The following is a 23,885-nucleotide window of genomic DNA, read 5'->3' on the forward strand; positions in this document are numbered from 1 at the left end:
CACGGGGAGTGTGCTCTATGAATGTACATTTGCCGATAGATTAGCGTAGAGAATTGAACTAATTTCGCTAATCAATATGAAAACTATTATGAAATCACCCCTGAAAGCAGTGTTCTACTAGACTTGGCATCAGGAACACTGGTCAAATAATTAGCTGATTTAATATGGACCCATACGTGTACCGATACAAATCATATTGTCTACCCTCAGACTTTCTTGGAAAAATTAAAAGTGTCAACAATACTTTGATTATTGTTAATAGCAGTCCGTCGACTGTGCTGACGGGTCATTGGCTGTGCATCTTTCAAACAATGAAGACGATTGAATTTTTTGATCCTCTTGGTCTACCCTACACATTCTACACACCTCACATCAGCAACTATATTGAGAGCAGTGGGAAAACTATTATTCAAAATCGGAAGAGGGTTCAGGATCTAACGACTAAAAGCTGCGGCTTCCATGCGCTACTATATTTTGTGTTCTGATGTCACAGATATACTTACAAGCAGTTTCTCTTCATGTATGGTGACAATCCTCGTCTGAACGACTTTCTAGTGGAAAATATCCTCTCAGACCTATTCAGTATTGATTTCAATGCCGTAAGTCTAAAGTACTTAACAAAAGTTTGTGAATTTTTTTATCAATAAAATACTGGTATATGCAACAACGTCTTTAAATCTTCACTTTAGATTTCTTCTTCGATGTATAGGCAACTGTCGTGAACCACTAATGCCGGTAAATCATTTGGATTCACTGTATATTGATCTTGTTTGACTGCAAAGTCAGGGTCACATTTTCTACAGTACAATGTAACTTCACTCTTGTTATATCTCTTTGTATAGTCAATGATACTATTTGCACTCTTATTATGAAATTCACGAGTTTCAATCTGTCTATTTGAAGCAATACTGCAAACAGTGTTTTCAAATGGTGAATCACATTCGGTATCTGCCAAATTAAAATCACTTGGTTTATTGTCGTAATAGGCAGTACCGTCAAAGCGATGACGTAGAAACCAAATTGTCTTGTTACCCCAACAATTGAATCGTAGACCAGATTCCTCTTCCCAGAATAATTTAAATCCACGAAGATACCAATCTCGTAGAAATAAACTAAAATCACGGTTAGGATTCTTTCCAATCATAGCGGGGTAAGTATTCTCCCACTGATCACATTTATCATTGTGGCAATTGGAGCGGAGGTGTCCTCTAGGGTGAGAGTCACACACCTTTTCAAAACATGAATTACATCCTTTAATTTGTACTGCATAGCCTCTATGTAATTTACATGGATTACATAATTTACACTTTTTACTATAGTCTTCAATGATTGTACAATTCTCACATTGATTCCAACTGCCAAGAGTGTACATGCACAATGGGCGTATATAGAACATTTTTTTTTTTTTGGTTTCCAATGTCACTTGACTCACTCACAGCTAAAACGAAACTGAGCGTCCTCGCTCCATAAATTCAAGGTGGATGAATGGGGAAGAGGAGTAACTCTGTGACGTTACCTCTTTCGAATGACGGGGGAGCCATCTACATTAAATCCATTGGCAATGTCTTCAAAAGTATATCCACGATATGATTCTGCTTTGTTCCAATTAATATATCAATAAATTGACTATAAGCATTTGAATCACATTTTAAAAGTTTCATACAATAGTCCAATGGGGGAAAATCACTCCTCATTATATTGTCAAGTGTTCCCTTACAAAAAAATATCCGGCGTTTAAGAGATAACTTGAGAAAATCATCATCCAAAATCAAATGTTTTTCCATAAACACTAGATTTGATCTAATTCTCACTTTCTCTAATCTAATCATTTTTCAATCCTTTCACTGTGACTGCTGACTCTACACTGACCCTGATTCGTTAGCCTAACCTAACCAGAAAAGAAAGAAAACATTTTCGATTTCGAAACAATTTTATTGAATAATTACAACAACAATACTAAGCATGTACAATTAGCGATAGAGTTTATTGTCTTCGATATGTTTCACCAATGCACTTAAAGCACATTGGAGTCTATTCACATGTGCTATATCAACTTTTGTGGCGAAACATAATTGATCCTCCATTTTAAATTTGCTCAAGGATATCACATATCTTGCATATACTTCATCCCATTCCAGACAAAGTCGTGATCCTCTCATGATTTCCACTGCAATGTTTGGCGCTCTTGTATTATTGCCAGTAACTCGACTATCAACTTCTAATAGGGTAAACATTCCACTTGCCAACATCAACACCCAAATACATATCTAGTTGAGTAAATTCAAAACTGTTCTCGCTCATTTGAATTCTATTCACAGACTAATAAAACTATAGTAAAAATCTGTTCCACATATTCCCTCCATCGCAGATATTTAACCAGCTCTCTGATTGGCTGAGAAGGGAGATGTAACCGACTCGCTGATTGACTGAGAAGGAAACACGTGGTCTAGCTGTTTTCCGTTAACAGATCAATAAAATTCCCAATCGATTACGTAATCAAGTTCTCGGAAATTCACTCCCTTCGATTGCGCAATCAAGTTCTCGGAAATCCACTTCCTCTTCGATTACGCAATCAAGTTCTCGGAAATTCACTTCCCCCTCGATTACGCAATCAAGTTCTCGGAAATCCACTTCCTCTTCGATTACGTAATCAAGTTCTCGGAAATTCACTTCCCCCTCCATTCCTAGATCAATAACATTGTTCCCGTTAGAATTCAATGCGCATGTGCAACCTTCGTCCCAGAGTTATTACACCTAGAAACATCAAATAAATTGACCTTGGAAAAAGAGGTCATTGACCGATTACGCAATCTTTCTCCCTAGGGACTCTATGCCCATATTAGGAGCCCCGTTCGGACCTTTAGGGTCATTTCTACTTTTGATCAAAATGATTAAAACACAAAAAAATATTTCAAATATAACAAATATTTCATATATTTCAAATATATAATATAACAAAGTCATCACGTAACACCCTCACAATGGGTTATACCCTCATGAATAAACCGTGCCAGATTCTTAATGCTAATAAGATAAGTATTAGTATTACTAAATAAAATTAGTATTACTAATAAAATTAGATGTTCTTCTTTGCTGTAGCTATTAAAATAAAAAAAGACAATAAATTTCATGTGACGGGAAACTATGGTTTAATAAATCAATATTATCAAGTAGTATATCTTGTCTGGGAATTTAAATAACTTGTTTTCACCTCTGGAGTTTTTTTTGTGGAATTTCAAGATCCCTGAATGTGAAGTCTTTATGTCCTATGTGAATCTTTGTTCAGCACAAGTACTACAACTCTAGTAAAGATAACAATAAACTGGAAATTACTGCTGATAATTTAATGATGGACAGTTTAATGTCGTGGAATATTATCAACTCAATTTGTTTTTTTTAAAGAGAAAAAAAATGCTTTATGTGAATTAAACTGATATCACATAAATTTTTATTTTAATATAGTCTTGAATAAAATTTATGGATGATAGGATGTCATAATTTATGCTTGTAGAATATTGTTTCATCGACCAAATTTTTCAAAATCCTTATGGCATAGAACAAGTAGATTATGGTACTTATGTGTTATACATAACACAGTCGTGAAGTTTGCTGAATCGAAGATCTCAGAAAACCGGTCTCATAGCCACAAAGATAAGTGACTGGTGACAGAATGCATTGGACTTGCATATAATTTGAGCTATATATTTGCACATTAGGGGAGGGGTAAGGTTAGGCTAGTTTAGGCCGATTTTCTCCCCCACCCCCAATGTGCAAATATATAACACAAATTATATTATTACACAAACTAAAGTATTATTTTTTCATCATGTTTTGATATATTTAATTATGATTAATCTAACTTCACTTCTTGAGTGTGTTTAACTTCACCTAAATTATGCAACAATTCTTTTACCACTGCATTTTTGAAAACTTTTGCCAGTAAGTTAGAATTCTACCGCTCAAATTAAGACGATTAGCCAAATCTGGCAACAGTGTGTTAGATTAACTCAAGGGAGCTCGGTTAGGGGAACTAGGCAGATCATAAGTTGAATAGTCATTAGTTTGTCATAGTGTGTCTCAACATAAACAAGAAATCCATGGATTAACAGAATTTGGAGGGACAGAAAACTTGACAGATGATGTAGGAATTAAAACTAGTGCTATTGCCTCTGCAATGTTACCTAGAAGAAATAGAACAATTCAAAAAAAGCTTTATTTTGATTTAGGTTTCAGTTTCAATTATATATATAAGTTGAACTATATTTCAACCTAAATTTTCTGAAAGAAGACAGATTCTTTTGCTATTAAACACCTCTCATGGTGACAGACTAGTTGGAGGCAATTGGGGCCTCTCTGCAAAATATATGGTAGTTAAAAAAAGGAAACATATATTGCAAAATACTCTGCAAAATATATGGTAGTTAAAAAAGGAAATATATATTGCAAAATACTCTGCAAAATATATGGTAGTTAAAAAAAGGAAACATATATTGCAAAATACTCTGCAAAATATATGGTAGTTAAAAAAAGGAAACATATATTGCAAAATACTCTGCAAAATATATGGTAGTTAAAAAAAGGAAACATATATTGCAAAATACTCTGCAAAATATATGGTAGTTAAAAAAAGGAAACATATATTACTTATTTTCCACTATCGGCGTGAGTCCTTCCTTGACCTTCAACCGAATGCAAAGTAAAAGATTCAAAACTTTATAAAGGTCCAAAGTAGTTTCTATATTTAGGTATTAAAAATGAACTTAATGATGTTTGATGTGTTAACGTTATATGGCATCTGTTACTCTTTTTGTCTTAGGGATACAAAAGTTTACTCTCTTATCATATCCCCATACTGTTCTGGCAGAAAACCGTTTTAAACCCTTGTTATTTGCCGCCGTCGGCACAGATTGGGTTCATTAACTCTAAAGACATTGCGGCAGCCTACGGTTCATTTCTGGCAATACAGCATAAAAGGAATTATGTTGCAGAGCATAGATTTTACAGGAAAGCGAAATAATTCATCTAAAATAAGATATGAACTATTTTTATGGTTCAAAACACCGTTTTAACTATTCCTATGAATAGAAATAGCGAACATGACAACATCTTGAGAATCAAATGGGACATGAGAATCAAGCGTGGGATATTAATCTGAAGTTTTGCAAGCGTACAGAAGGATCGACCAAACAGTTGCCTCTTAGATGTTTATCATAGTTTTATGCTAATTTCATGTCTGCTCCAGAGCGGCTTCTTCATGCCTGAGAATACAGCCCATGCCATTCCTAAAGGGATCTAACGTTAGATTCTGCACTTCCATGTGGTGTTGGGATAGAAGTGCGGTAGTGAATCCTTCATCAGTCTCCACGGATTCATTATCTAGTTGGATATCTGGATGGTTTGGATTCATTGTTTTTGTTTTAGACCTGTTTGATGTCGAGGCCAGCTTTCTTTGAAGTACAGGAGACATCGCTAACCATCTCTTGAAGCTCTGCCAAAGAGCTTCTCGTGGGACCCACATCTGTGCAAACTAAGTCAATGCCTGGGCAATCAATTTGTCCTCTCTCTGGTTGACGACAAACCCTTTCTTTGGGGGTGTAAAGGAAATTATCCATTATCAGATCTATAATGTAGTTGAAGAGAGCTCTGGTGAAAGGGAATACACTTTTTTAACCCAATTCAACGTTAAATTCCGTCGCTTCACCGTTGGCAATTTAGACTCGTGTAGACTCATAGGCTCATAGACTCGTGTTAGACTGCAGATTCATAGCCTCCTTTGAGTAACTTGATCAGTCCTACTGTGATACCGTCGTCCGCCATGACCTTTTAAACCTCGGCACTGATGAGGGAATCAAAGTCAACAAGAGAATCGATGAAGGTGACGATGACAGGCAGGTGAAACCTCTCTTTCCGTTTTAGACTCAGTCAGAGGGAAAGAATATGTATTATTCCTCCTCTACTCCAGAAGCCTGCATATTCTGGTCTTGTCAGCTTGTCAAGGACGTCCTTAAAACGATCGAGGACGATTACACAAAAGACCTTCATGGAACTACTGGCTGGTATGGCTCACAAAATTACTGGGCCGCGGAAAAGCTAATTTGGGTGATTAAAAAAAAGCGCGTATTAAGACAAAAATTAGTTAATTTTTAATAAATCATATGGTAGGATTAGCCCTGTTGAGCTATTGATTTTCGTCATTTGGACTAATATGCAAAAGAAAAACTGAGCATCAAGAAACCCAGTTATGATACGATAATGATATGATAATTTCATTTGAATCAGCTCTTAGATTCAAGGAATCATAAGAACAATAGGGTCACAAATGAGTATTACCCTTAACCAAGGTGAGAAGGGGAAATCCCCTGAATGATTTTAAGGCGAGCGAAAGGCCACTGATGAGGAGAAAGGTGTGTTGTCTGGAATTTGTAATTTTCTGGTTTTTCCAGTACTTTGAGAAGAACTATTGCTGCTACTAGCAACAGCTCATTGTAGCACCAAGGCACCTGAGGCCAACATAGCTACGGATGCTCCTCCTCCACCCCAAAACATTCAAAGCTTGAGTCTTTACTCCCTTCCGTGAAGTTCCAATTTCACATAAAAGATTTCTTAAATCCTTTACCCATCCTGTTCGGGGACGACCTGCCAGTGGTGCCAATCCACGAAAATGATTTCGTGTTCAGCTGTTCAGCTTTTCATGTTTTTTCAGCTTTCCAATTATTGACACTGTTTATTGTTCGTTGTGTGGCTTTCTAGGCTGAATAAATATTCAATCGATTGAGCTATAAAGCAGTTCTAAATAGTTGTTCTAATTGAAAGAGTGAGTGTAATTCTGATTACTTCTTGAACCTTTCTTTGCATAGCGTCTGAAAAACTATACGAAGAGGCCATCTAAGTTAGTTTTTTAGTTTTCATAGATGATTATCTTTATCCCAATCAGTCGTTCAATTTGTTTGATTTTCCAGACAACGAAAAAACATTACAACCAAAGTTTGGAGTGGCTGATACTACTGCTACTACTAATAGTAACTCACCGTAGAACCAAGCCGCCAGAGGCCAACACAGCCACGCACGCTCCTCCTCCATCCTAATCTACTCAAGCCTCCCTCTTTAAACCCTCGCAGGAAGTTCGTATTTCCCTTAAATCTTTTTTTACGACATCCTCCCACCCCAACCGTGGACGACCTGTTTTCCGTTTAGCCCTAGACGGTTGGCCGAAAAGGACAATTTTTGGCATTCTGACATCTTTCATCTGCAGAACGCGCCCTAGCCATCTCAACCTTTCTCTCATTATAGCCCTAGAAAGCGGGATTCAACCACGCTTTTCATACAGCCTACTGATTGAAATACGGTCAGTCAGCCGGGTACCTAGAGAGTGGCTGATAGCTCATTATATATTAAAACTTTTAAATATATTGTATAAAACATTGCTTTGTTTCTACAATCATTAGAAACTTTGGGTCTTTTAAATTCGTTTTATCCTACCCACAGAACATTTTCTTAGCTAGAATAAGAGTACTAAGTCTGCCTAAGGTCTACGATCAGGTCTACACACGGCGGATGAGGTGCCTCCAATCCTACTTTCTGTGCTTTCAACCCCTCTTCTGGCTTTACTTTCATTTCTCCATATCTTATGTACACAAAGGAATCTGGTGTATAATCTCTTGATGAAAAGTTATATATTTTCCTGGAAATTGGGCTAGTCCTAAAATTAAGGAGAGGGTGTAACCCATAAGTGCAGAAGTTGTTATTATTCTGCAATTTTGAAATATCTCATTATTCTAAAGCTGAATTTTAACGAATTGAAAAGAGTCGATTAGAACGATTTAGGAGCCAAACTGTTAGAACGTTATTAGGTTAAACACTAATCTGGCGTATCATTTTTATTCTTAATAGAATCATCCATATGTTTTAAATGCTGTTTTTTCCTCTCTTTCCATTTTTATTTTAGTAATTAACAATAATAAGAATTCTACCAGTCATGATTTTAAATGTGATAAAAGATCTTCGTGGGAGCTTTAAAATCCATGTTCGTTGTGTTGTCTGGCAGCCCTTTTTTGTTATCAAAACTTGCAAAACCTGTCCACAGTGAAATTTAGAAGTTAAGTTGAGTTTTCATCCCATTTCGTGTTACAATCCGCGTGCAATTATACTGATTTAGAACAACAAGCGTCTAGCCCAGAAGCAAACTCTCCACAACGAACATTGGCTTTTCTGCATACCAGATTAAGGCTATTGTTTTTGCTGACTAATGGGATATCTCAAATGATGTAGACACGAGTCACCAGACAAGAGTAACTCGATAAGCTACTTTATGTTTAGACACTAATAGCTTATTGCTAGTCATACCTGCTTCCAGGAAGATTGGGGGGACGGGGCTCACATGTTCCCCGCACGACTGCTCCCCAAGTATATATCCTATACGTGGCTTGCATAACTTTTTCTTCCTTTCACTCACGACTCATATTATGACTCAACTACACTATCATTGGATGCATCACGAGTCGGTCAGCTATGAGATTTTTTGTGAATAAACCCGGTATAATTACCTTCAAACTCTTGCTGCGTATAGAGGATATGGGGCTCCACGAAGTTTATATCAAGGTCCAGGACAAAAGAAAAATTGGTACTTGTTAAGAATCCAGTAAACACGTTATAAGTGAAGTTTCGTTAATGCTAATGAAATAAAATAAAGTATGACAAAAATATAATAGTTTAGATACAAATTTTGGCTGTATATTTTCACATTTGGGGGGGGGGGGGTAAAGCATAGCATATATTAATGCGTAACCGAAACATGGTATCTTTTTTTGCCTCTTCAACCCCCAAAAAAATGGTTTCTTACCCTTTTTCATAGAGTGAGCAGTACCTCAAAAGGCAGCAGAAACCTGTTTTTCATGAGGAAACAGGATGATTCTAGATGCGGTTCTTCGCGTGTTTACTAGATTCTTAACAAGTACCGAAAAACTTTATACGCCCTCCCCCTAAAGCTTATCTTTATGCACCTCGCATAACTTGTAAGATCCCTTAACCGCCTCCGTTGCAAGTCTTATAATTAAGTCAGCTCTTGGAACTGGTACAGTATTTTCAACATGAATGGTTGCTAAATGTGCGCAGTATCATGCTGCCACGATCAAATGATTTTACGCTATCTGTTACTAGTGTGGAAGACTCCGTACATTTTAATGTCCTTTCGGCTGTGTGCCTGTACCTCGAGTGTATCCGAAGCTTCCTAGTACGTAACTCATAGGTCTGAACAGGGTGACAATCGTGTCAAAATCCTATATTTTAGCTTCCCCACAATAAATGACAGGTGGGATCAATCCCTTAATGAAAACATCTGCAAAATGTAAGACCTGGTCATAATTCTTTAAGTATTATGCTGTCTTATGAATGCTTTGTTCCTTTCTTCTTATGCCTTAAAAGCGAAAAACTAAATTACAATTGAAAAAGGTTAGTAAGTAAGTAAGGAGTACGTAAGTTACAATTGAAAAAGGTTAGTAAGTAAGTAAGGAGTAAGTAAGGAGCGACCTGGCTAAATAGTAACCGAAACTCTAAAAAACGGAATTTTGATACCAATAAATACATCATAACAATCAAATTTTTATGCTGATTTCAAATATATATCTTTCATCAAGTTTAGTCTTACTTGTCAAAAGTTACGCACCTGAGAAAATTTGCCTTATTTTCGAACAAAGGGGGAAACACCCCCTAAAAGTCATAGAACCTTAATAAAAATTACACCGTCAGATTAGGCGTATCAGAGAACACTACAGTAGAGGTTTCAAGCTCTTATCTAAAAAAGTGTGGAATTTTATATTTTTTTGCCAGAAGAAAGATCACGGATGCGTGTTTATTTATTTTTTTGTTTCTTTTCCCCAGGGGTGATCGTATCGACTCAGTCGTCCTAGAATATCGCAGGAGGGCTCATTCAAACGGAAATTAAAAGTTCTAGTGCCCTTTTTAAGTGACCAAAGAAATGGAGGGCAACTATGCCCCCTCCCATGCTCATTTTTTTCCCAAAGTCACCCGATCAAGATTTTGAGAGAGCCATTTTGTTCCAAATGGTCCAAAAAGATAATAAATATGTCTTTGAGGATGATTAATCCCCACACTTTCCAGGGGAAGGGCTGCAAGTTATGAACTTTGCCCAATGTTTACATATAGTATTGATTATTGGGAAGTATACAGACATTTTCAGGGGGGATTTTTCTGGTAGTGGGGGGGGGTCGAATGTTACTTGGGAGGATCTCCCCATGGAGAAAGTTCTCATGGGGGGAAGGAACATTGCTATGAAGGGGGCACCGGACTTCCCAGCCTTATTTAAAAAAAAAAAACGATCAGAAATTAAATAAAAAAAAACAAATTTTTCAACTGAAAGCAAGGAGCACTTCAAAACTTAAAACGAACAGAAATTACTACGTATATGATTGGGTTTGCCCCCTAGTCAATACCTCGCTCTTTACGCTAAAGTTTTTTATTTAGTAATTTCATAAGAGTTATTTTTTCTAATTAACGGTCTTTGTGATTAAGGGGTCATTCTTAAAGAATTGGAACAAAATTTTAAACTTTAGCGTAAAGAGCGAGGTATTGACTAGGGGGTGAACCCCCTGATTTACGTAATAAAAATATACGAATATCGAAGTTTGTTATGTAGGTTAATTCGTAAGTTACGTATATTTATTACTAATAAAAAAGTTCGTAAATAAAATTAAACAACTATCGAGAAAGCCAATTAACCAAAAAAAGAAAATTATTATGCAAATTTTATTTTAATTATTCATGTACGGTGAGCCAAAATCAAAACCTGCATTAATTAAAAAAAATTCAAAAATTAAATAAAAAAAAGCAGTTTTTTCTAACTGAAAGTAAGGAGCGACACTAAAACGTAAAATGAACAGAAATTATTCCGTATATGAAAGGGGTTGTCCCCTTCTCAACGCCTCGCTCTTTACGCTAAAGTTTGACTCTGTCTCACAACTTTGTTTTTTTAAAACAATAAAAAACTTTAGCGCAAAGAGCGAGGCATTGAGGAGGGGACAACCCTTTCATATACGGAATAATTCCTGTTCGTTTTAAGTTTTAATGTCGCTCCTTACTTTCAGTTAAAAAAACTTGTTTTTTTTATTTAATATCAATAAAGGACGTAGCACTAAGCAAACATCCGAAGGGCATTGTAAGAACAAGGGCAACTAGAATCATATAGTATAGTGCGTGGGCTATCGTTTCAAAAACATCGTGTTAATGCTCTTTGCACTCATTTGAGTACCAATTCCTGGTTAAAATACTCCTCTTCAGATGAATTTTCCAGCCTTACAGCTTGCTGCGTCTTTGTCGTAGGCTGCTCAATGGGCTAAAGTTTGATTTTTTTTTTCTCTTGAGTTTAATAGAAATTAAGTGTGATTTCTGTCTCCTGTAATTACTTTTTAAATTTGTTTTTTACTCTCTTAATTCAATCTCGAAAGCACAAAGCCCCTTTTCCAAATATTCAGACTCCTCAACGAGAGGAGTCCGAATAGGGAGCTTTAAAATCTACTGCTGTTCTTTGAAGAGAAGTTGCACCGTTTTTGGATTGATTCCGGCGACCTCAACAATATCTTGAACCGTTATCCAAATGTTTAAGTTGATGGTTTGGCCAGTTAAGTTTTTTGGTAGCACAGCAAAGATAGAAGATGTGACAGAGAAGTCATGCTACGCATAGCATATGCTGTGTAGCATTATCTCAGCGAAATACCTTTTGGAATATACAAATTATTCTTAAAAGTTAAAATTACGATTATTTTAGAAATAGCGTACTCTTTGTACTTCTTTTTGAATGCGAGGCATGGAGCCTATCAAAGAATGCAGAGAAAAGACGCTTCAGCTGCGAAAACAGTATCCCAAAAAATATCTGCGGTCTTCTAGACTGTTAGTCAGAGTCATCAATTGCCTTTCCCTTAGATATTTTTCCCATATTCACAGTTTTTTAAATATACTTGTTTTGTTTTTGGATAACCAAACACCTTTTTCGGCATTTTTTAATAAAAAAATTGAACAAACAACAAAGGTGCCCCCTTCCTAGATTTAAAAAATACATTTTGGCTCCTCCTTTCTATATTTTTGGATATTGACGCCCTGGTGGTTGAACATGAAATATCCAGATAATATGCACAAGGCAGCCATTTGTAACCAATGAAATTATAAAAAGGACACGGATATGTTCTTAGGAGACTGCCGGGGTAATATGACCCGTTTGACTGCAGGACGCCTCTCCAACGGTGTGTGGTGCTGGGATAGTCCGACCTCACCTGAACCGTAAAGAAAAGGAAAACAGTAGAACAGGCTTGGTCGATCCCTGAAGAAGCAGGGGACAAGTCATCAAAATTCACTAGATGGGCCTTAACGCTTAGCTTAAAATTCATCGAACTGGTCAGCTTTTGCTGCCATATGTACCTCCAAGTGTCAGATGACATTAATAGAACAATCAATAGTTTTAAAAGCAAAATTTTTCTGATGGAAGTAAAGAGTGAAGTTGAAACAAAACGGATAAATTTTAATGCTCCGCAGCCTACGCAATTTATATCTATAAAACGAGTGCAAACAAACTAACAGATGACATTATGTCTATAGGATAATGCAAAACTAGTTCTTTACTGAGAAAACAAAGCCTAAAACGAGAATATTTTATTTTTATATTGCAAAAGATATTGTAAAGCTCTTTATTTTTCTACTGAATAATACATTTTGCTTAGTTCAGCAGTCTCCTGCTCAACAAATAAGCTCAAAAAGACAAAGCAAATTGCACCCAACAAGTTTTTATTGCGGTGCAACAGAAACAAGATGACAAGCTAATCTAGATATCAATTTCAGTATATATATATATATATATATATATATATATATATATATATATATATATATATATATATATATATATATATATATATATATATATATATATATATATATATATATATAAATAATAAATGCTCGACTCGTTCAGTGCTGTTTATTTCTGTTTCTGTTCGTCATTTAACTGAAAATGTTGCACGGTACGATGTCTCGCGGACCTTAGGATCTTAGGGACTTAAAACTAAGTGCCCACAGAACTTGAAAAATATCCCTCTGGTATTTTTTACTTTTCTTGATGTTAAGTTGCATGTAGTAAATGATCTCAAAATCCTTTTTGCTTCCACTTACAGCTACTGAATCATTGACACATCAATGAATCAGTATTGTGTGCATGGGTGTAATTTTCTATGTGGAAAGGGAGGGAGCAACTTCCCCTCCCAGACCTCGGCTCTCCCCCCATACCCCAGTTTGTCCTCCCCCACTGAAAATTAGTTTCTTCCAAAATCTTATCAAAACTAAGATAATCCTGCATTATTCAAGCTTCCACAGAAAAGAGTCAGTTTTCTTTAGTAAATCTTTATCTTTATGGTACTATACGGCTCATTTTTCAGTTTTCACTGTCATTTTCACTTGATTCGGAAAAATTGACTCCAACTTTGCCCCCCCCCCCCAGGATTTTGACGAAATTATGTTACTGGTTCTATGGGTAATCCAATTTACACGCGCTTGCGAAAAATAAAATATTTTTAAATTTGTTGTTTTGTATATTTTGCTCAAGATTCAAAAAAGGGAGAGACCTACCTGTTGCGCAAAAAAAAACAAAAACCAAAAACAAAAAAAAAACAACTAGTTTTCAATCGTTCTTATGGATCCTGTGAATGAGCCATTGCATTATGCAAATAAGATTAGACCTATTTCTATGCACACGGCTCCGGTTATGAAAATCTTCAGTCGTGTCACATCCATCATGATTTAAATTGCCACTCGATAACGTACAGCCGGGTAAGCAATATTGCCAGGGATTTAAATGACTGATCAATTTCACAAAATGAGGAACTGTTATAGCTTCAATGGGAGGGCTTATGTATTTAAATTACAAATATCAAGCTTGGGTAAAATTAATAATGCAATAAATATTCCAAAGCCGAAATACGTTAGATATATGAACGAGTTGAGAGCTTGGGAAAGTTAGTGGGAGCTTATGGGGGAATCTGAAGTTACTAGAACAAATACAAAATGGTTGTAAAGTTTGTTTTTTACAAACATCTGGAGACATCTAAAAAATAAATAAAACATATACTTGCTTCGCAGACGTTGTCAAGTGTTCGATAACAACAATCAAAATGCCCAAAACATATTGTTCAGTTTTTTCGCTCCCCTGTAAGTTTATGCGGGGTGTTCCCATTTGAGCGCTTTCCCATTTGAGCGCCACGGAATTTTGTTCCATTTGAGCGCCATGGAATTTTGTTCCCATTTGAGCGCCACGGAGTACCATTTGAGCGCCAAACCCAAAATTGTGATTTTGCGGTGGATGAAGCGTGGTTTGCTGCCACATTGACCTGTAGAAATATTTATTGCCACGAAGACAACGAACAAAACTGAGGATTTTATTGGGTCAATGGTTGTGAAAATAACTTCCATTTATAGTATTATAAACTAAGTAAATATATATAGTATTTATGTATACCATATATATTTACTACTAAAGGTATATACAGGTACTTATGCATTATGCGGTATCCACCGCTATATACTGTATGAGGAAAACAGACATGAAGACCCGTCGGTAAATTTTTCGCAGTTGATATTATTGACATAAGAATAAAGTAAACATACCACTCGATACCTTTTTTATGCTCTTTCCAAATAGAATAATCATTTTTTCTGATATGAATTTTACCCCCACCCTATATATACCAATTCAGGGTATATATTTGCACATTAGGGGGGGGGGTAAATTTTATTTCTGATGTTAATGGGAGGTAAGTTTAAAATTTACCCCCACCCCTAATGTGCAAATATATACCCTGGATTGGTATACATAGGGGTGGGGGTAAAATTCATTTCCGACAAAAATGATTATTATATTTGGAAAGAGCCTAAAAAAGGCATCGAGTGGTGTGTTTACTTTATTCGTAAGTCAATAATATGATTTGCGAAAAATTTTCCTGATCACCTAGCTATATCACCTAACATACGCAAAATATTATCTGGCGCTCAAATGGGACACAACTGAACTAATTAAAATACGGCGCGCAAATGGGAAATTCCCATTGGCGCGCCATGGCGCTCAAATGGGAAAGCGCTCAAATGGGATACACCCGTTTATGCTATGTAAAATCGCATTTTGAATTGTCAAAGCTGAGATGAAAGCACTTCACGGATGCTGATGTGTGAAGATTGTTTATCTGAATGTCTGGTACCTCAATGACATTTACAAAATTACACCAACAAATCGATGCCCAGTACTGCGAAAAAGCAATTTTTATTTTAGTACAGAAGCCTATACTACACAGGTACATGCTGCTGAGTATGAGATTGACTATGCACTTTCTTGGGATTTTCTGACTATGATAGTAACATTTCAGACAAGACAGCTTGATGTGAACCATACTTCTGTGGGTGAATTCTGACTGTGTTGCACATGTCAATGCATGGAAATTACGAAGGTGAATATCTGCCACCGCAAAGATACTTACGGAATTGCACCAACAAGTCGAGATTGAGTAAATTGAAGAGGGATTTTTTTCTGTAATGCAACGTGTTATTACTGATATACTGTTGAGTTTAGAATGACCAGAGTGCAATTCCTTAGAATTGTCTTACTGTCGGTAAAATTTCAAGCCTTGTCTCTAAAATCACGAATCACGTTGATTTCGACCAAACTGCTCTAGGTGATTCCAGGGTTATCCAGAGGCGGTTTTAGAAAAGAGACAGAGCACTTGCCCCGGGTTCAGAAATTTTAGGGACGCAAAATTTCAAACAAATAATGTAACGGTTATAATGATTTTGAATATTTTATCAATAAAGTAGAGGGCGTTAGTTATTAAAAAATTATTAACTAATTAATAAAATAAAAATAATTTTAGAAAAAATAATTAAACAATAATAATTAAACAACGGCATTAAAATAATCAACAATAATTAAATAATTTAAATAATAAATAAGAGAATAATTGTGAAAAAAATATCAGTTAATAAATTTAAAATAATCTTGTTAATAAATGTAAATACTGTTAAAATTCGGACTGAAAATTTTGTGAGAGACAGGGAGGGGGTGCTAATCAAGATTTTGCCTTGGAGCAAGAGAAGCCAGAACCGCCATTGGGACTGCTTCTGTTGGTATCAGATAGTCTACAATAAATGCATCAAACATTTGTCAGTCATATAGTCAGCAAAGAAAAATACTCTAAAAAATGTGTACAATTGAGGAAACATATGATCGATTTTGGATGTGTTGTTGAAAGTTTTTCATTCGTCTGAACGTTTTTAGCTTGAAATGTGGAATTAGAAAAAAAACATGGCTTAAGCAAGAACTCAGAATCATGTTTGGAATACAAAGACAGGTATTAAGCTGAAATCTTACGCTTCTCGCTTTTTCTGAATTCTCTGAATCAGGTAAATAGATAGAATTTTAGTTTAATGTTGATTTCTGGTTGGAAGAGCACGGCCGTACCCTGTGGGGGGTTTGGGGGGTTGGACCCCCCCCCTCCCCGCGAAATGTTTATTTGACTCGTAAAAACGTAACAAAATGGATATAAACAAATTTTGTATTCCTTTTTTGATTTTTTTTTGTACCCCCCCCCCCCGAAAAAATCTTTGATTAAAACCCCCTCCGAAAAAATCGTGGGTAAGGTCTTGCGGAAGAGGCCAGAAAAGTGTTTTAGCGGAAAAGTTCTCGTTTTTTAATCTATTGATCATTACATACAAAATAGAAAAACAATATGTTCAATCAATAAGAAGGCTATGATGTATATTTAATTATTTTGTTTAGCATGTGTTGCTTCATCTTCTTTACACTTGCCACTTTTTATTCAGTAACTTCTTAGACCACATTACCTTTCCAGTTAAAATTAAAATGAAATGAAAATATAATTAAGGGCGAAACTTTGATTAAGAGGGTTATTATATTACCCGTGTCTTTTACCATTATTTAGTGTAGTTTACCCGTTACTATATTTTCAATCTATTTTAATCACGGCCCCTTTTTAGTTGACTTTACATAGGGTCTCCAAGCTCGAAGCGCCCATATTATTGCAGGGTATAAAATATATTATTTTAGGCTAAAATTGGCGATTTGTTTGTATTGAAAATGAACTTTTGAAAGCATGATTACAGTAGAAAGGTTTAGATATTTAAAGAATTTATATTTTAATAACCTAATTTGCCTCGTCAGAACGATTGTTCATAGTAAGTATTTTCCATTATTTTCTTGAAAGACATGGAAGTTATATCTTAGCATCACCTGGGAATGTCATTCATCACCACTGTCCTATTCTTATAATGTAAACTTCATGTTAATAAATGAAGTTATATGGTGCTCCCCAAGACTCTGTCTCTTTTAAGCCCCGTGCATATATCTTTCATGGTTTCAAGCTGCTATAACAAATATAATAAAGCTGCTGAAAATTGACGAATGTCTTATAAGTCTCATCATATTAATATCCCAAATGTGTCTTGATGGTATAGTGAAATGCGGCGCACACCCTCATTAATGACAATAATTAAGAATATGTCAACATGATAAATCGAGTATCAATTGATGCTTAATTTTGTTTAAAAAATCTATCACTCTATTTATGTAGTTGAGCCATTATTGTGGCTGGTCAAGCCACAATAGTGGCTTAATAAAACGTCATACGTTCTTACCATTTCTACTTTTGTTGATAATGTTATTTAAAAAGTGTGGTAAGTGCCAGTTAAGAATGATGTAATTATTAGTTGAAAATAAAAGTCATCTCATCTCATCTCCTTACAAATTCTACACCGGCTCATGGACTATGATCTTATTTTTCATATTTAATTTTGCTATTATCACGCTCACGGCGAGCAGCTCTCTATAACTGCAACATAAAGCAGAGCTTTGAAGTCACGGAGTAGGCCTGAGTCAATCGCTATTTACCGCATAGGGGTTCTGATATTTAGAAACTAAGGCTTTGGAGTCGGAGTTACACCTTCGACGATTAAAAAACAATATTGGAATCGAAATTGCTGAATTTCTAGGAATGAAGCTCGCTAAAATGAACTAAAATTATAGAAAAGTATTTTTTTTGTTTAAATCCCTTCTCTTGTAGAGATGACTCCCCTCTAAAGATGTTGGCTATGCAAAATATGATGCTTAACTTTTTTTGTAATATTTCTAGTGAATGTTGTGGAAGCTTTGCAAGAATTCTGGCAGATGAAGCAAGCAAGAGGAGCTGACCTTAAGAATGGGGCTATAGTAATTTACGAATCTGTGCCAAATAATTCCCCTCCCTATGTGTGTTATGTCACTCTTCCTGGAGGATCTTGTTTTGGAAGCTTCCAGGTAAGTTCTCTTAACGTAGACGAAGCATTACTTTTTCCTGCTAAATATTGATCTTTGGCTGACCAAATCAAACGCCAAATGGATAGTATCCTCATAAGAAAGGATTTGTGTTCAAAAGATGCTAAACGTATGGAAATGGCTTTGCAAGCGTTTCTTTTTTTTTAAGATTTGACAGCCTATGGTTAAGAGATACAATTACCTTTTTTGCGTCCTCCACGATCAAGCCTATCGGTGATTGAGACCTTCTTTTCATTTTCCAAGTTTCAACAGTAGAGAATACGCTTAGAACCAGGGGCGGATCCAGGATTTTTATTTTAGCGGGGGGGAGGGGGCAAAATAGGTTGATCCGAAAAAAATTAGGGGGGGGGGGCAAAATAGACTGATTCGATGAACTTGTGTTAGGAGCAAGTTTAATTAACGCAAAATTGAGTTAATTAAGTAAATTACACTACTTTAGACTACGCTAGAGGGGAAGCCCCCCTCGCCCCCTGGATCCGCCACTGCTTGGAACCTGTGAATGGTATCAGAAGAGACATGGGTTCAAAAGGAATTAGCTGTAGAAAAACCTTCCAGTTGTATGGCGCACGTATCCAGTCCCATGTTGAACTTAGCGCTGAAACCGGCATGTATAAACGCATCTAGCGGAGTGCTGTATCCTGAAAATGTTGCTCAGTAGATTGGGCTTGTCTTAGTCAAATGTTCATAAACTTGAATCAGGTTTCTTTCATGTGCTTGTTTAGGCTTTTCAAGGTAAAATAATTACAGATTATTTTTAATGAAACATCATCTTCAGTGCAAACATCGCAAACTACGTTCTAAAGAAACGCTTCGCATCCAGTGAATCGGTTTGCAAAATCACGAGACGACGCCTTCATCTGCTTCGCACGGATTAATTAGCAATATCATTAGCTGCACCGGGAAGTTTTTCCACATGACAACTGGATTATCAGAAGAGTACTGACAAATAATTCCGCCTACAAGTCTACGGATGAAGTAACCAGTGGGGGTGATGTTAGCTATTCTTGTTACCTCGATTCTGACAAGAGATTCGCTCCAGTATATTGGAATTGCCCTTGGAAAAAGGATGGAGATTATACTTGTTGAAACCGATGCATCTCTCCTTTAAAAGCTTCTGAAGCAATAGAGGGAGTTTACGGAACTATTACCAGGAACTGTTACTTTATAGTACAATTTATCAGAAAAAAATGGAGCTATTAGAGTTTTTGCGACCCAGAAAATGAGGACACTTCTAGTCAGCCATGGTCCTTATGTAAAAAAAAGGGGTAGATTAGCAGATTGCAGCTATTAGGAGCAAAGTTATACACTTAGCAGGGCAGAATACTGCTGTCAATTCTGACAAGAGATTCGCTCAAGCTTTTTAGAAATGCCCTTAAAAAGAGGGTGAAGTTCATACTTATTAAAAACCGACACATCTCTATTGTTTAAAAGCTTCTGAAGCAACAGAGGGGGCTTACAGAACTACCACCAGGAATTGTTGCATATACAGTACAATTTTTCATACTAAAATGGGGCTATGTAAGTTTTTGCGACCCAAAAAAAGAAGGCAATCATAGTCAGTCGTGGTCTTAATGTAATCATGGGTAGATTAGTAAAACATAACTATTTGGGGCAAAGTTATAAAACACAGACCCTGCTTATAGCTCATCCTAATTGCTAGTAAACTATATAAAGAAAAGATTAAACACTTAAAAAAATTCAAGTTCAGTTCAAACATTTTTTCAAATATCAACAAACTGAGGCTATACACAGCACTCAATTTTGACATATACGAATGACAACATTCCAATACTTAATAACCGACTTGTCAATTCTATTTCCGTTTTCGTTATGAAACAGCATGATATGCTGAAAGAATTGGTCTATTAGTTTTTTAGTCGACAGGGAGTAATTACAAGTGATCGGACACGCCACTGGCTGTTAAATCACGTTCGGATCAATGCTGCTGAGAGGAAAGGGGCTTTAAAATGCCTCGAGCCTCTAAGAGGTCAGTACCGGGCTCTAACAAAGGCGGATTTGACATTGGCGCCAATAATTGACAAGTTTCTTTAAAAAGAGTGAAAAACAGAAAAAAACACACGGCATGAGGGCACCAGAAACTTTTTGTTGAAGGGGGGGGGGGTACGACCCCCTGGATCTGCCAGTGGGTTCTAATTTCCGAAGAGTAATCCACAATTTGATGATAGAAGTGGACTTGCCCGCGGGACCTTCATGGTCCTCTTTGGCCCTGACTACAGAATTAAGACACAAATCGTCAGTGGGTATCAACAGGACATATCTCCATAATTGTAAATTTTCAGAAGAGCAAAGAAAAAAAAACTTCACGACTTTTTATTTCGCCTCCGATAATTGCGAAACAAAAATAGATCGATGTGTAAATCAATACATATCATCCATTTTTGTTTTACGGTTATCGGGGGGGGAAATAAAAAAGTTTTGAGGTTTTTTTGCTCTTCTCAAAATTTACAATTATGGAGATACGTCCTTTGATTCCCGACTGACGAAATGGCGCTTTAGTATTCTTTCATGTTGAAGCTAATAGTTTCACGTATTCTGCAGAAAAAAGAAACTTTCATTGGTTGGTACATTTCTAAAAAGTAGGAGCTTGTCGCTGAAGGGACTACCAGAGAGTTTACTTGTAAAAAATAAAACAAAAAACTTTTTACTTGCTTAAAATTTTACACAGAAGACCGAATCAGATTTTGTGTTTTTTTACTTGCTCGAAATCTGACACAGCAAGAAAGGTAAATAGAGCAAAGGTTAAAAAAGACTGGTTATTTGCCTTTCCATTCTGATGCACTTCAGGAATGAAGTGATTTGCCAAAAAACTATGAAGGTTGACGTAAAAAAAATAAACCAATGGAATCAAAGCACGCTTTTTAACACGTTAATTCAGAATAGTCATCTCTATTTCTCTTTGATGGTGATGCCAAGGTTTAAATTTCTTTCTAACTGGAATTTAGTGCCATGTTTGAGTACCATGTCAAACCGGAAAGTGCTACGTCTTAGTGATATTTCTGAAATAGAGTGGACTAGAAAATTGGAAAGTATACCATTGTAATCGCCCCCGTCAAAAACCAGAGTCAAGGGTTTAGCATAAATACTGTTGGTTCAACATTTCAGTGACTCAACATTTGTGACTAATAGCTAACATGTTAACTCAATGGAATATCGAAAAAAAACATCATTTTTATTACCTTTTTACGGGTCGGACAAACTCTTCGGGGGGGGGGTCAAACTCCTCCCCGAAAAACCGCCTTAATATCAGCATATCCAGACTCTATACGTATCACCCCTTTCCAATACAAGCTATACTATGAAAAATTAGTATTTTGACTGTTACGGTTTTCAATGATTTTTTTGTACTTTGGTTTATGGCTGGGAAACATGAGCGATTGCCCAGAACTGTGCGGCACGCGTCGTGTTCCGATTTGTACGCTAGATGGCGGGAAGTGGGTAAACTCCGTTTTTTTTAATGCCGTTTCTTTATTTGCCGCTGTTTTGCCATCTTTTGAAATTCAGAATGTCCTTTCATGTTAAATCAATTAATTCTCAGTAACTAAGCTGTTTTTTAGTGTTCTAGTCTAGTATTTACTCAATAAAATGGATATTTATTTCAGGTCACTTTAACTTGATTCCTTTCGTATTATCCCATGTGAATGTGTTTAATTTTTAATTTTTTAATTGTATATTTTGTTCATTACTTTATATTTATGCAGTATGCTGTTATAAAGGTAGCCTTACGCACAGGGAGGGATTAATCCCCCCTCCCCTAGGACCGAAAAGTCCGTAACTGTGTAATATCAGGAAAATAGTTGAAACTTTTCAGGCAAATAAAAATACTTTTTAAAACCTTAATCTTCCCAAAAAATTTGGAGCATCCCCCCTTAACAAAGTTTCTTTGGGTGTCCTTACGCTTTTATATATTTTTAAGGTAGACCTATGTAAATGGAATTTCTATAGGCCTCCCTATTATCTTATTCTTTGGGGAGACTTGCACTCGACCATGAAGGACAGAACCGGCCAAGTGAGGATTAATAAAGATTAGAAATAACCTCAATAAAGCAGGCCAGTATTTTCTCACATTACTGACAAAGTTATGATGACTTTTCAAATCAAGAGAAGAAAAAGTTACAAGCCAGCGGGATGTCTTTAGACAACATCTGTTGTCTTCATACCCGGACTCACTGGGGTGGGTCTAGCTGAAATTAAATAGGCAATCCACCAAAATTGACTTTTTACGTCGGCTAAATTGAGCTAAATTTGTCATGGTAGCGATCCGGGTATCCATCCATTTTTTAATAGCTGGAAATTGTGGTCTGGTCGATTGTGAATTTAAATACCCGTAGTATCGGCTAATATATTGAAGAATTTGGGATGATGTATAATAAGGCACTTTAAAAGTCGGCAGCTTCACCAATAAAGTTTCAGCTTTTCTCTGAGTGGGAAGGCGAGCCAATGTTATTCAACCCCACATACCCTTAAAATTGCAAACTATTTTGATTTGACTTTGAGCCTCGAGGGTTATCTCACGGTACTAAAATTGCGTTTTAATATCCTGCTTTCATGAATGTGTGAAAATGTCAGCTGGCAACAAGGAAGATGACATTAGTGTGCGGTCTCAACGCATATCACTCCTTACATGGTGCTAGGCGTAGTCCCCCGAAAGATCTTCGCAGTAGAAACTCCCCCAAAAAATTTCGTCTAGAAAATTCCCTCCCCTTGCAAAATTGAGCAGCCAAAGAGAAAGCACGACAAATAAAGATAATGAAGAAAAGAAGGAATTTTGGAATATTCTAACAAAATATATTCCAAACTATAGGTGGAATATACGGTGTAGAATGTCCTATAGTGTTTGTTTTTACATTTCAATTTATTTTAATTTTTTCATGTTTTTTTTTGGGGGGGGGGAGGAGATTGAGTTATCAGAGCAGTGTAAGATAAAGGTTAAAGAAAATAATGTGGAAACAGGAAACTGGTGGCAACTTAAGAAGAGGTGCCATATGGTGGAAATGCACAGAGATAACAGGCTGGGGCAGAGCTTGAAACGTCCACAATTGGGTTTGTAATATGCTGAACCTAATGATGTGATTTTCATTACGATCCTGTTTTTTGGTGGTGTTTTTCCCGTTTTTCTAAAATAAGGCATACTTTTTCCGGCTCATGGCGTTTGATGTGTAATATTAAACTTAATAAACTTTATATATCTGGAGTCAGCATAAAAAAAATTCTCTTGGTGTACTAATTGTTATACAAATTCCTTTTTTAAAGTGTTGGTGATTTATTGGCCGGAATCGCTCATTACTTACAATGCGTAACCACGAACTGTTCGATTCTACACTATATTAAATAAAACAAACAAGTTTTTTCAACTGAAAGTAAGGAGTAACATTAAAACTTAAAGCGAACAGAAATTATTACGTATATGAAGGGGTTCGTCCCCTACTCAATACCTTGCTCTCTACGCTAAAGTTCGAATTTTGTTCCAATTCTTTAAGAATGACCCCTGAATCAC

At 36.2% G+C, this 23,885-nt stretch overlaps 1 protein-coding gene across 2 annotated transcripts in view; it reads left to right on the plus strand.

Moving 5' to 3' along the window:
- Positions 1-23,885, plus strand: part of lft (Limb expression 1 family member lowfat) — a 160,713-nt gene that overhangs the window by 88,719 nt on the left and 48,109 nt on the right. For both annotated transcript variants that reach the window (XM_089106370.1, XM_089106371.1), the window contains exon 2: positions 18,189-18,352. In XM_089106370.1, coding sequence (XP_088962496.1) covers positions 18,189-18,352 — 164 coding nt within the window. The remainder of the gene's footprint in view (positions 1-18,188; positions 18,353-23,885) is intronic.

The sequence above is a fragment of the Artemia sp. Qi Xiang Cuo genome, chromosome 20, assembly GCF_049724085.1.
Source record: "Artemia sp. Qi Xiang Cuo chromosome 20, ASM4972408v1, whole genome shotgun sequence".
In the NCBI taxonomy this organism is placed as follows: Eukaryota; Metazoa; Arthropoda; class Branchiopoda; order Anostraca; family Artemiidae; genus Artemia; species Artemia sp. Qi Xiang Cuo.